Source organism: Trichechus manatus, unplaced genomic scaffold (genome assembly GCF_000243295.1).
Source record: "Trichechus manatus latirostris isolate Lorelei unplaced genomic scaffold, TriManLat1.0 scaffold00251, whole genome shotgun sequence".
NCBI lineage: Eukaryota > Metazoa > Chordata > Mammalia > Sirenia > Trichechidae > Trichechus > Trichechus manatus.
In genome coordinates, this window is record NW_004444187.1 from 1,052,404 (window position 1) to 1,064,730 (window position 12,327).

At 44.3% G+C, this 12,327-nt stretch overlaps 1 protein-coding gene and 1 non-coding gene across 2 annotated transcripts in view; one reads left to right on the forward strand and one right to left on the reverse strand.

The window, feature by feature from the left end:
- The window catches only part of WNT2 (Wnt family member 2), a 46,017-nt gene that overhangs the window by 17,960 nt on the left and 15,730 nt on the right, over positions 1 to 12,327 (forward strand). Inside the window, exon 4 of the mRNA XM_004389631.1 lies at positions 7,257 to 7,521. Within this exon, the coding sequence (XP_004389688.1) occupies positions 7,257 to 7,521 (265 nt within the window). The remainder of the gene's footprint in view (positions 1 to 7,256; positions 7,522 to 12,327) is intronic.
- TRNAV-CAC (transfer RNA valine (anticodon CAC)) lies at positions 682 to 752 on the reverse strand. Its single transcript has one exon. It is a non-coding gene; the product is annotated as a tRNA-Val (tRNA).

Consider the following 12,327-nt stretch of genomic DNA (forward strand, 5'->3'; position numbering starts at 1 on the left):
AGTTGCAGATTGGACCATCGTGATCCACAGAGTTTTCACTGGCTGATTTTCAGAATTAGATCATGTCATGGACTGAATTATGTCCCCCAAAAAATGTGTGTATCAGTTTGGCTGGGCCATGATTCCCAGTATTGCATGATTGTGTACCATTCTGTAATCTGATGTGATTTCCTTATGTGTTGTAAACTCAGTCACTGTGATCTGACAAGACAGATTAGTGGCAGTTACCTTGATGAGGTTTACAAGATTGGATAGTGTCTTAAGCCAGTCTCTTTTGAGATACAAAAGAGAGAAGCGAGCAGAGACACATGGGCATCTTATACCACCAAGAAAGCAGTGCCGGGAGCAGAGCACGTCCTTTGGACCTGAGGTTCCTGCCCAGAGAAGCTCCCGGACCAAGGGAAGATTGATGACATGGACCTTCCTCCAGAGCCGACGGACAAAGTGTTCCCCTAGAGCTGATGCCTTGAATTTGGACTAGTAACCTACTAGACTGTGAGAGAATAAATTTCTCTTTGTTAAAGCCATCCACTTGTGGTATTTCTGTTAGAGCAGCGCTAGATGACTAAGGCAGATCACCAGGCCTTTCTTCCTAGACTGTCTTAGTCTGGAAGCTCCACTGGAACATGTTCAGCATCATAGCAACATGCAAGCACTCCACTGACAGATGAATGGTGGAGGTGCATTGGCCAGGAATCGAACCTGGATCTCCCACGTGTGAGGCAAGAATTCCACCACTGAACCACCAATGCCTCCTGGATGTCCCCACGTCCTCTGCTTTGGTCACTCCTTCCTTTCTCATCCAAATAAAATGTCACCACCCCCTCCATCAGTGACCACATATAGGAAGCCCACCAGCTCCAAACCAGTGCCTTCTTCTGAGTCAGTACCCACCACTGTAGCCAGGTCCCCTGCTGTCACCCCCTAGCGTTTCTCTCAGCTTTCCTGGTCTTACCCTGCTGGTTGCCACCCATTTTCATCTCCCTCCAGAGCAGTGCTAGCACAAAATTGTTGCTTGTGGTGGGTTTTTCTTGGAGTTTAGGTTGTTTTGGAGGCATAGGGTAGGAAACAACTTTAATTCAATAATCAGATATGCCAGTTCCTAGAAATGTAATACCATCTTCAGCCACAGGGAATTTCTAACTGCTCTGCTTCTCTGGAAGAGATCAATATTTATGCCCATTCCAAGGAAAGGTGATCCAATTTGTAAATTATCAAACAATATCATTAATATCACATGCAAGTAAAATTTTTCTGAAGATCATTCAAAAGTGGCTGCAGCATAACATTGATAGGGAACTGCCAGAAATTCAAGCTGGATTCAGAAGAGGACGTGGAATGAGGGATATCATTGCTGATATCAGATGGATCCTGGCTGAAAGCAGAGAATACTGGACAGATGTTTACCTGTGTTTTATTGACTATGCAAAGGCATTCGACTGTGTGTATCATAACAAATTATGGATAACATTGCAAAGAATGGGAATTCCAGAACACTTAATTATGCCGATGAGGAACCTGTACATAGATGAAGAGGCAGTTATTCAAACAGACTACGGGGATACTGCGTGGTTTAAAGTCAGGAAAGGTGTGTGTCAGGGATGTATCCTTTTACCATACTTATTCAATCTGTATGCTAAGCAAATAATCTGAGAAGCTGGACTATATGAAGAAGAACAGGGCATCAGGATTGAAGGAAGGCTCATTAACAATGTGAGATATGCAGATGACACAACCTTGTTGCTGAAAGTGAAGAGGACTTGAAGCACTTACTGATGAAGATCAAAGACCACAGCCTTCAGTATGAATTACACCTCAACATACAGAAAACAAAAATCCTCACAACTGGGCCAATAAGCAACATCATGATAAATGGAGAAAAGATGGAAGTTGAAGATGTTTGCGACCTGATTTTCAACCAGGGCTGTGTCTAAGAATCACCTGAGTAACCAGGCATCCCATCAATACCTGGCCCCACCTCCACCCCAGATGCTGATTTACTTAATTTGGGGAAGGGCTGGCACCTGTCTGCTTGAAGACATCCCCAGGTGATTTTAATGCGTAGCCAGGACTCAGAACCACCGTTGTACTCTCTTTGGTTGCCAGGGAACAGTCCCCAAATTCCTGTTATTTTATTATGCAAGGTAGTTAACTTTTTTTTGTTTTTCTCTCTCTTTCCAGACCATGCAACCCCTAGACTGCAACCAGATTGTAAATGATCACTTTTTCCCATTCCTCCTCTGTGTTCTCACACACGTACAGGCCTTCAGAAGGGGATCATCTCATATATATATTGCTCTGCATTTTGCTTTTATCATTTGGCTTCCTTTCATGCCTGTAAGATTGCTCTATCTCATTATTTAAAGACCACACAATATTCCATTATGCATATACCATAATTTACTTAACCATTTTCCTATTGATGTCTTTTGAGTTTTCTCTAATATTTTGCTGTTGCTAATTATGCTGCAATGAATATTTGTGTGGGTGTGTCCTTCAAAACGGATACACGTATTTCCAGAGTGGAATCACTGGGTCATTTTACATTTTGACAGGCATTACAGAAATGCTCTTGCATTTAAATGGTGTATCAATTTATTCTTCCACCAACAGTTTGTTAAAGCATCTCTTTCTCCATGCTCTTAGCAACACCATATATTTATCAATTCTTCTATTATTTGCTAATCTGCTAGGCCAAAAAAAAAAAAAACAGGTGTTGCATTGTTTCAGTTTTCGTTTCTCTGATTATTAGCGAAGTTGAACATTTTGTCGCTTTATTAGTACCTTGTATTTCTTTGTTGGATTGACAGTTTAAATTTTGATAGATTAAAAGATTTAACATTTTTGGTTTTCCTTCCTTGCCTCTCTGAGTGAGCAGAGTTTGTCCTCTTCAAGGTTAAGGGTTTGAATTCGAGTCTGCAAACTCAGTGAACAGAAGTGGAGGTAGTCCACAACTGTGACGGAGCATTTAGCAGGTGACGGATGTGAGCAAACCCAGTACCAGAGAAGCTGTCCCACTTTCCCCAAGGTTAACCATCAGATAAAGTCCTGTGATTCATCCTCGATCAAGAACTGACCATGGTACCAGTGATATACTTTTATTGACGAGTAACAGACCCCTGGGGCACTAAGTAGTAAGGAAAACTAGTTATCTTAGATCACAAGTCTTGACGTAGGGCAGGTCCACGGTGGCTTCGTTCAGCCAGCTCAACAACATCCCGCAGAGCCCAGTTCTTCCCGTCTTCGCAGAATGCCGTCTGCAACTTCGTGTTTATCCTGCATTGGCTGCCCTCATGAGCCCACAGACGCTGCTGCAGAAAGCAGCATCCGGAGACAGAGAAAAGATGTTTTTCGTCATGCGTCTCTTTAAAAGAGTGAAGAACCCTTTCCACGCGTCCCCCACCAGATTTCGCCTAACATCACATCAGCCTCAGTTGCATCATGCCAAAGAAAACCAGTGGCTGGATAATGAGATTACTATTACTGATTCAGGCTATCTGGGGTCAGAGAGGAGCCCTGGTGGTGCAGTGGTTAAGAGCTCAGGCTGCTAACCGAAAGGTTTGCAGTTCAAATCCACCAGCCACTCCTTGGAAATCCTATGGGGCAGTTCTACTCTGTCCTGTAGGATTCCTATGAGTTGCAATCAACTCGACAGCAACAGGTTTGGTTTTTTGGTTTGGGGTCAGAGAGAGGAGCCCCAGTGGCACAGTGGTTAAAGTGTTCAGCTGCTAACCAGAAGATTGGTGGTTGGAACCTACCAGCCACTCCACAGGAGAAAGATGTGGCAGTCAGCTTCTTTAAAGATTTACAGACTTGGAAACCCTATGGGGCAGTTCTCCTCTGTCCTACAGGGTTGCTATGAGTCAGAATCAACTTGACAGCAGTGGGTTTGGTTTTTTGGATTAGGGTGAGACAGAGGCCTGGACACCCCAGTGCCTGAACAAAACCGTTAGCAAGGAAGAGGGGGACATGGTGGTTGCACAGATGATCAACAGTGTCTATCACCACCATGCTCATTTATAAGGTGTATTTAAGATCTGATTTTAAATTAATACACAAATCCCTCAGTTAATCTTATGAACATATCAGGTTTGAGGTTTGCCCCCTGGAAACTTAGCATTGCAAAGAGGGCAGTATGTTCACATTTCTGAGTAAATAACCTAGCTTTAAAAGGAATAGATTTTGAAGAGTGAGCGTTCATGGTCGATTCCCACGCACTCTGCATGGAGTGAATTTTCTTAGTTGTGATCTGGGTGATGCAAATGGATAATGTGCTTGGCTGCTAACCAAACAGTTGGAGGCTCGAGTCCACCCAGAGGCACCTGGGAAGAAAGGCCCAGTGATCTGCTTCTGAAAATTCAGCCATTGAAAGCCCAATGGAGCACAGTCCTACTCTGACCCACGTGGGGGCACCATGAGTTAGAATCAACTTGCCGGAAATTGGTTATCCCAGATGTGAGGGAAAGCTGCCAGACAGGTGGGGCCCACGTATGGCAGAGTAGGGGAACTGAGGTGGCACTCATAGGGTTTTGTCTGTGGAAACATGTCTTCCTCTGGGTAGTTGTCCAAGGAAGCTGAGGCCCATTGTCAGGGTCATCCCGTGAGGCTCATACCAAACACCCAGACGTGTGTGCATGGGGAGGCTGATGGGTGGAGAGAGGAAGTTCATTCTAAGACACCTTTTTAGAACACCCAGCTCCCTATAACTTGGAGGATCCAACTAATGAGGTTCTTCCTGCCTACTTCTCTGTCCTTGCCTCCAAAGCGGGCTCATGCTGAAAAGGACAGATTTCAAATGTCAGTTATGAACGGCAAACAGAGAAGCAACTGGGTGCCAAGGCCTAACCTTGGAAGAGTGTGAGTGAATTCCCATTACCGAGCAACCCGAGGGCTACCTCTTGTCCTGGCTCCTGCAGCTCTAGGATGCTTTTGATACATTTTTTGGCACGTGAATGAATCGGGGCTGACTTTCTGGAATGAAGAGGATCTCCACACACCTACTTCTGCTATACCCTTGGTCGGAAACTGAGTCTGCGGAAGAGGCAAAACCAGCTTCAGGCACCAGGGTGGTTACCTGGGGTGAGGTGTTGGGGAGGGGCACCCTGGAACATTGGATTATGTGTGTTGGGGGGCGGTGAGCATGTGTGCTGCAGGTTGTTCCACCAGGGTTGTATGCTAGAGCTACCCACCCATCACCGAGGCCTACACCCAGACAGACTATATGAGAATCTCAGGGAGTGGGTGGAACAGGGTTGAAACTACCACCTCCAAGTTGTTAGAAATAGTTATCTCAGCATGTTACCCTAAGAGTTTTGTTCAAAGAGTGCCACTTTAGAGAATGTCATGAAGGGAACTCACTGCCCCCTCTGCCTCTGCCACCAACTCCAGACACACTCTGTCTTGGGGACAGAAATCAAGAGGATGGAGCCCTCAGCAGGCAGGCTTCTCCTCCTCTGCTGCGTGACTGAGCCCAGGACCACAGCCACAGCCCTGGGGAGATCTCCCAGGCTGGTCTCCCTCACTACCCTTTTTTGAGTCACACTGCTTTGGGTTTTTGATGTTGTTGTGTACTGTCAAGTTGACTCCAACTCAGCGGCCCTATATGACAGAGTAGAGCTACTCTATAGGATTTCCTAGGCTGTAATATTTACAGGAGAAGATCACCAGGTCTTTTCTTCTGCGGAGCTACTGGTGGGTTCAAATTGCCAACCTTTTGGTTAACAGCCAAGTGCTTAACCATTGCACAACCAGGATTTCTGATGGGGGAGGATAATTGTCAGTCATGAGCTCCCTTGAGCAATAAAAAGTTCTTTTAATATTATAGTGTCTTTGAAAGCTGATTAACAGAGCAAGAATTCAGGTCTAACTGCTGGGAGAGAAAAATAACAATTGTTAAAGCCGTGAATCTTGAAAAAGAGAACAAGGAGAGGTTTTTAGTTAGAAAGTGTGCTCTCAGAAAATATGTAGAAGAAATCCATTTATTTGCATATGCTGTGAACTGGAAAAGCTTGAGAGTCTGGGTTTGCATTCTAGCCATTCCACATCCTGGTCCTGGTTTCCTCATCCATAAAATTGGCAGAGCTCAGGGGTGCCGTGAGGACCTTGAGTACTGATAACTCTGCTCACAGGTGATCCAAGGAGAAGTGGGCAGGGCGGGATAACCTTTACCAAATCGCTTTGGGAATGGTGCAGCAATGCTGGCTAACCCTGAGATCACAAACAGAACCTTCCCTGGATGGTTTCAGGCCCACTGGGTCCCTTCCCTATCCACAGGCCTCACAGCCCACAAAAGAAGTGTCTGCAGGCTGGGAGCCAGGCAAGATGGACTTGTCCCCACTTTCCTTTACTCCCTCCCTGAGAGAGAACAGAGCAAGCTAAGCCCTGTCATATAAACTGAATATGGAGTTGAATGATAATTTCTCTTAATTTAATGCCAGTCTCACAGTCACCAGCTGACTTTCCAGGGGAAGGCATTCTTCCCTGTGCAAACTGGCTCTGTCCTTTAACACCTGTATAACTTTGGGCAAGTGCCTTAACCTCTCAAAGTCTTGCTCCTCAATCATCTGCAAAATAAATATGGTAGTATGGACTTCATAGAATTCTTGCAAAGATTATGGTCATCGAGATAGAGTATATAAAGTGTTAGCACAATGCCCAGAACATAGGAAAAAAAAACCCCAAACCCACTGCTTTCGAGTCGATTCCGACTCATAGTGACCCCATAGGATTTCCAAGGCTTTAATCTTTACAGAAGCTGACTGCCACATCCATCTCCCTCGGAGCCACTGATGGTTTTGAACCACCATCCTTTTGGTTAGCAGTCAATAGCAAAAAATACCGTTACTGGTTTGTTGAAAGATGTTTAGCTTAGCAATTACTTTGTTAATCTAATTTAAGTAATAATGTACATTTTTAAGATAATAAGTCTATATTTACTGAGAAAATACTTTCTAATGTATTCCCTCACTCTTCAGTCTGACTCTGTACCTTACTAAATTCAAATTAATGAAGTTTTTGTCATACCGTTAACCAAATGGGGTTTGGGATTAGGCATTGTGCCTCCACTGTCTACCCAGGGGAGAATGTCTGAACAGTGGACCTTCTACTAGCAAGGGACACTCCGAAACCTCCCAGTCATAAGCCCCTGGATCCAGCATCACCAGAGTCACTTCCTGATGGCTCAGAGGTAAGGAAGTTGTAGCTATGTCCTGTACTTGAGCCACGTCCACTGAATCTGCCCCTGTCTTTTCTGGTAGGCGGTCAAGCGGTTCTTGAAACAAGAGTGCAAGTGTCATGGCGTGAGTGGCTCATGTACTCTGAGGACATGCTGGCTGGCCATGGCCGACTTCAGAAAAACGGGTGATTATCTCTGGAGGAAGTACAACGGGGCCATCCAGATCGTCATGAACCAGGACGGCACTGGTTTCACTGTGGCCAACAAGAGGTTCAAGAAGCCAACAAAAAATGACCTCGTGTACTTTGAGAATTCTCCAGACTACTGTATCAGGGACCGAGATGCAGGTAAGTTCAAAATACTTTATTCACAGTGCCTAATTCTTTCAACAGCTAATACTCCATAAATTAAATGAAGCTCTGCATTTCAGCCAGCTGTTTCTATAAATGCAACCTGTTGCCTTCAGGTTGGTTCAAAGCTCGTGTTTCTTATAATTCAGACTTAAAGCACACAGGGTGCTCTCCTAAACACCTGGAGAAACTGGTTGACAATGGGCAAATTAGGAGACATGGGAACCCAACGGGAAGAAGGTTTGTGGCGAAGAGTCCAAACACGTAGATTAGCAAAATTCTTCAGCCTGGACAAAATTCTTAAAGCTTGACAAATGTACACTGTGTGTCACAACCTACCATCTTTCATGGAATCCTGAAGCTGCAAGGATGATAGCTTTGAGCGTATCGCCTCCGCTTACAAATCCCACCTCGGGGACTTGTTAGCCTGTGCTGATATCTGCCATACTTCACACATCCTTGCTCTTTCCAGTGTGCTCAGGAGTTGCCAAGTACTAGAAGAAGCAAGAATCCATTCCCACTTGCTAGACTGTAGGTGGGTGGTGTGTGAGGGCAGTGTAAGAGGCACTTCGTTTATTAAAGCCACACCCTTCTCTTCCCCAGACGGCACCTTCCCCATCTTGAACTCACTCAAAGAGCAACTCTGTCACCTCAACACAGTAGCTATTCGCATCTGTCTGGTTTTACACAGGTGCTGTCCTCCACCTCTCACCATCATGACCAACACTGAACTCCAGGCTTAGCACCTTCCTTGCAAAGACTCTGGTGCAAAATGAAGGTGATTGGGAGCTCACAGCCCACTTTGGCTCAAGCCAACTCCTCAGACTCAGTAGGAAGCAAGAAGCCCATCATCAGGCAAAACATCCTCTAATTCAAATTCTGAGTTTATTTTTCATTCCAAAATAATTGCAAAGAAATTAGTAAAACAGTAAAGATGGCAGCAGGCTCCTAAGCTTAGGTTGACCAAGAGGCATGATTACCAGAGAACATGACGAGAAGTCCAAAGCCTCTTTTGCCCCTGAGTGAATCAGTGTCCTTCACAGTTTGATGAGCTCGTTCTTTGCAGCAGCTGAGCAGGTCTGTATGTGCAGACTGTGGATTAATAACTACAGAGCGAAAGGATTTAGAGTCTGAACAGCTACATTCTGCACCCTGCTTCATTCCTGACATGTTTTGGGACCTTTGACAAGTCATTCTATCTGTCAGGCCAAAGTTTCAGCCAGGTTGCCAGGAACCTGTGCCTTGACACAATTGTCCCAGAGGTCTGGCTCCCCCTCTGCCATTAACTAGCTGTCTGACCTCAGCCTCCTCAAATGGAATGAGGGGGAGGGGTGATGACATCTTGATCATTTTAGGTACTAGGTATTGATTCCTGTGTGCAAGGTACTGGGTTAAGACCATTGCACACATGGTCTTATGTAATCCAGAGATCAACCCTGTCACATCAATGCATTGAAACTGGTTACTTTAAAAAAAAAAAAAAAAGAAGATAGAGGCTCTTGTTTGATCAGCACCAACCAAGAACTAAATTCACATCCTTTTTTTTGTTTGAAGTCAGAGAAGCTAGTCCTAGATATCGTCAAGAGCCCTTTGGTGGGGCAAATGATTAACATCCCTGGCTGCTAACCAAAAGGTTGGAAGTTTGAGTCCACTCAGAGGCACCTCAGAAGAAAGGTCTGGTGATATACTTCTGAAAAATCAGAAAACTGTGGAGCACAGTTCAAACATATGGGGTCACCATGAGTTGGAATTGACTCGGACAGCAACTGGTTTTTTTTTTTTTTTGTATCATTATCCCCATCATATGGATGGGAAAGTGAGTGACTTGGTCAAGATCTCATTTGTAGGAGGAAACAGAGCTCAGGCTGCCTGACCCAGTGGGCTGTGCTCTTGACCCTGACATTGCACACTTGTCCCTACCTATGTCCCGGGACTTGTATGTGAAAAGGTTTTGTGAAGCAAAAACCTTATTTCAAATGTAAGAGGACTTGCTTCGCAGGACATCTTTTCTGGTTCTTTGGATTGACACAGTGTCTACAGGGGTGTAGTTGTAGAATATTTAACTGCCTGCGGATGGTCAATGTGATAAAGACCCTTTCCTCCGAGAAAACCTGCTTCAACTTACAGAGGTGCCTGCCAGCCTTGCTCTTGACCACGTGATCTATGGCCTTCTAAAGACAAGCCTTTATCCTGGCAATTTTCTACTAGAAAATTGTGCTCTAGCAAGTCAGTCAAAACAAGTGTAGAAGTTTGTACGTATAGAATCATCTTGGAGTTGCCTCTCAACTCTGTTTATGGAGGTAAGGAGAAGTGACAGAGAGAATCTGAGCTCTCCAAGAAGGAAGGCTTCCTGCCTGTAAGTCATGGTAGGACATGGGAGCCTCTGCTCTGAGCCTCTGCTCCTCATCTGTGAAATGAAGGTGCTGGATCAGCGCTCACATCCTATCAATCTACACTAACGAACGACCTGAATGTGTGTGATGCAGAATGATGAGTGAGCACGTCACTGACAAACTCTCTTCCCTGCACTAGAATCATATTACATCAGGAAGGGTCTGTTTTCTGATAAATAGAATTCCCATGTGTTAGAAATGGGTTACCATCATGGGTATTCAAGCTTCAAAACAAGTCAAAAGATTACAGTCAAATTTAAATCAAATAATACATATTTTTTTTCATTTTTTCTGTTAAGATGGACATTAACCCTTCCCTAGATTACATTTCATACCACACAGTCTGCTTTGTTGTCATTTTGTTTTGTTTTCCTTTTGTTTTTCATATCATGCACATTGAATATTCAACGTATTGGGTAACTTATACTTGGCAGCATTGGAAAAGCAATGATGATGAGCAGGTTGAATGTTGTCAAATAATAGGTGTTCGGAACTGATTGACTTTATTCTTGCTAGTCAGCAACTACTTCAAGTTCTAGTTAACTAGGTATTTGACAGATGTGAACTGGCTTGTTTTGTCAGTTAGGTTTGTGTGAGTGGATAAAGTTTACAGGTCTAGTCCACTGTTTCCCAAAGCGAGGGCTTCTTCAGAGACCTCTTGAGTCTGAATCTGGAGTATTCCTGAGACTCAGTATACTTTTCAAACTTAAGCACCTCTGAGTTTAAAAAAATCAATGATTTAGGTAATCCACGACTCCTGATTTTCCCTAAGCATTAGGTAAGAAGAAATTCAAGGAGACTTTCTTTCTTTTCTCTCTCTCTTTTTTTTTTGGTAGTACCTGATTTCTTATAAAGGAAAAAAAAAATTTCTTTATTCGAAGGGCTGTAGATAAATGTCACTCAAAAAAATCCCTCACCCAGGCTTGCTGAGTATGAGTTGTTCTGTCACGTTTTGGCCCTGTGTCTCCAGGAACCCTCTTTTATTGTGTGAGTAAGCACAGTGAAATGATTTCAGCCATCAAAGGTTTCACTGGAATTAGCTTGAAAGAGATTATTACCAAGTCATCCCTCTAGGGAAGTCCTGAAATAGCAACACTAGGACTAGTTAATTTTGATGAGGAGGATCGTGTAAGGGTGAGTTAGGACCCTGGGCTATTCCTGAGGGAGGACAGACCTAGCTGGGGAAGGGAGATAGGAACGTTGGTTGAGCACCTGTAAGAGTCAGGCCCTGTGCTACACACCTCGTGTGCATGTTCTCTGAACCTTTACAGCAGTTACCTCCATTTATAGAGAAGACTGAGGCTCTCAAAAGTTACTTAACTTTTCCAAGACTGCATGGCTTCTAAGTGGTAAACAAAACAAAACAAACATTAAAAAAAAAAAAAGCAAAGCAAAAATCCTTTCTCACTTTACCGTTTTACCTCCTGAAATTTGGTGTAGTGGTAATGGTGGTAGTGGTGCGTGCATGTGTGCGTGAGTGTGTGTGTGCGTGTGTGTGTGTTGGAGGGGGCCCGTCCTGTGTAATAAAGAGGCAGCATGAGGATATGGGAACTTAATGGGCTTAGGCACCCACGAAGAGGTGGGGTGTTGACAGTGATCAGAATCAAGCTCCACCTATTTTAGGTGAGACTGACTTGAAGCCCTTTATAATTAGAAGTACTTCAAGTTTTCAAAAGCATTAGTATCTTTTTTTGTTCCTAAAAACTGATTAAGGAAGGTATTATTATGGCAGCAACAACAACAAAGGATACTTTCCCCTGGTCTTCAGCTGAAGAAAGTGAGTGCTGTGCAGTTCAACTATAAATACTCCTTCACACAGCTCAGACGCGAAGAGTACATAGACCGGCTGATGTGCAGGTGACATTTTGCAGGCCAAATTGGAGGCTAGATCTTGGAAGCTGGGCTTTCTGGGATGGGTATTCTGGTGGTTCTGTGGTTATCTATTCTGGTTATTGCTCCAGGCATCTGTAAATCAAAGAAGCCCTTAAGTTAGAGATAGGTTCATCCCTAACTGAGGAATGCTGCTCTCCTCCAGAGCCGTGTCTGCACCTAATCACAGGCCACTTTCACTGGTTCTGATGTAAAAACCCTGACCTGGGCTAAAGGTCACCCTGAGGTCTCCTCTCCCACTGTAGGAAACAAGCAATCCTCCACTTTTTCTCCAGTCAAGTTCAAGAAACAAATGGAGTTCAATAGTTGCTTAACTTGTGGCCTGCTGAAAGCCCGATACCTGGCGGACAGCTGCAGGCTGTGGATGGTGTGAGCTCGAAGGTATCAGGTTTTTTGCCCACATACATCATATGTGGCAAACAGAGCTCAGAACCCATGGGAACACAGTCTCAATTGTGGTTTTCAGAAGTTAGTGTCCTAGACATGCCGCCTGGTGTGACCAGATTTGGGGAAACTTGTG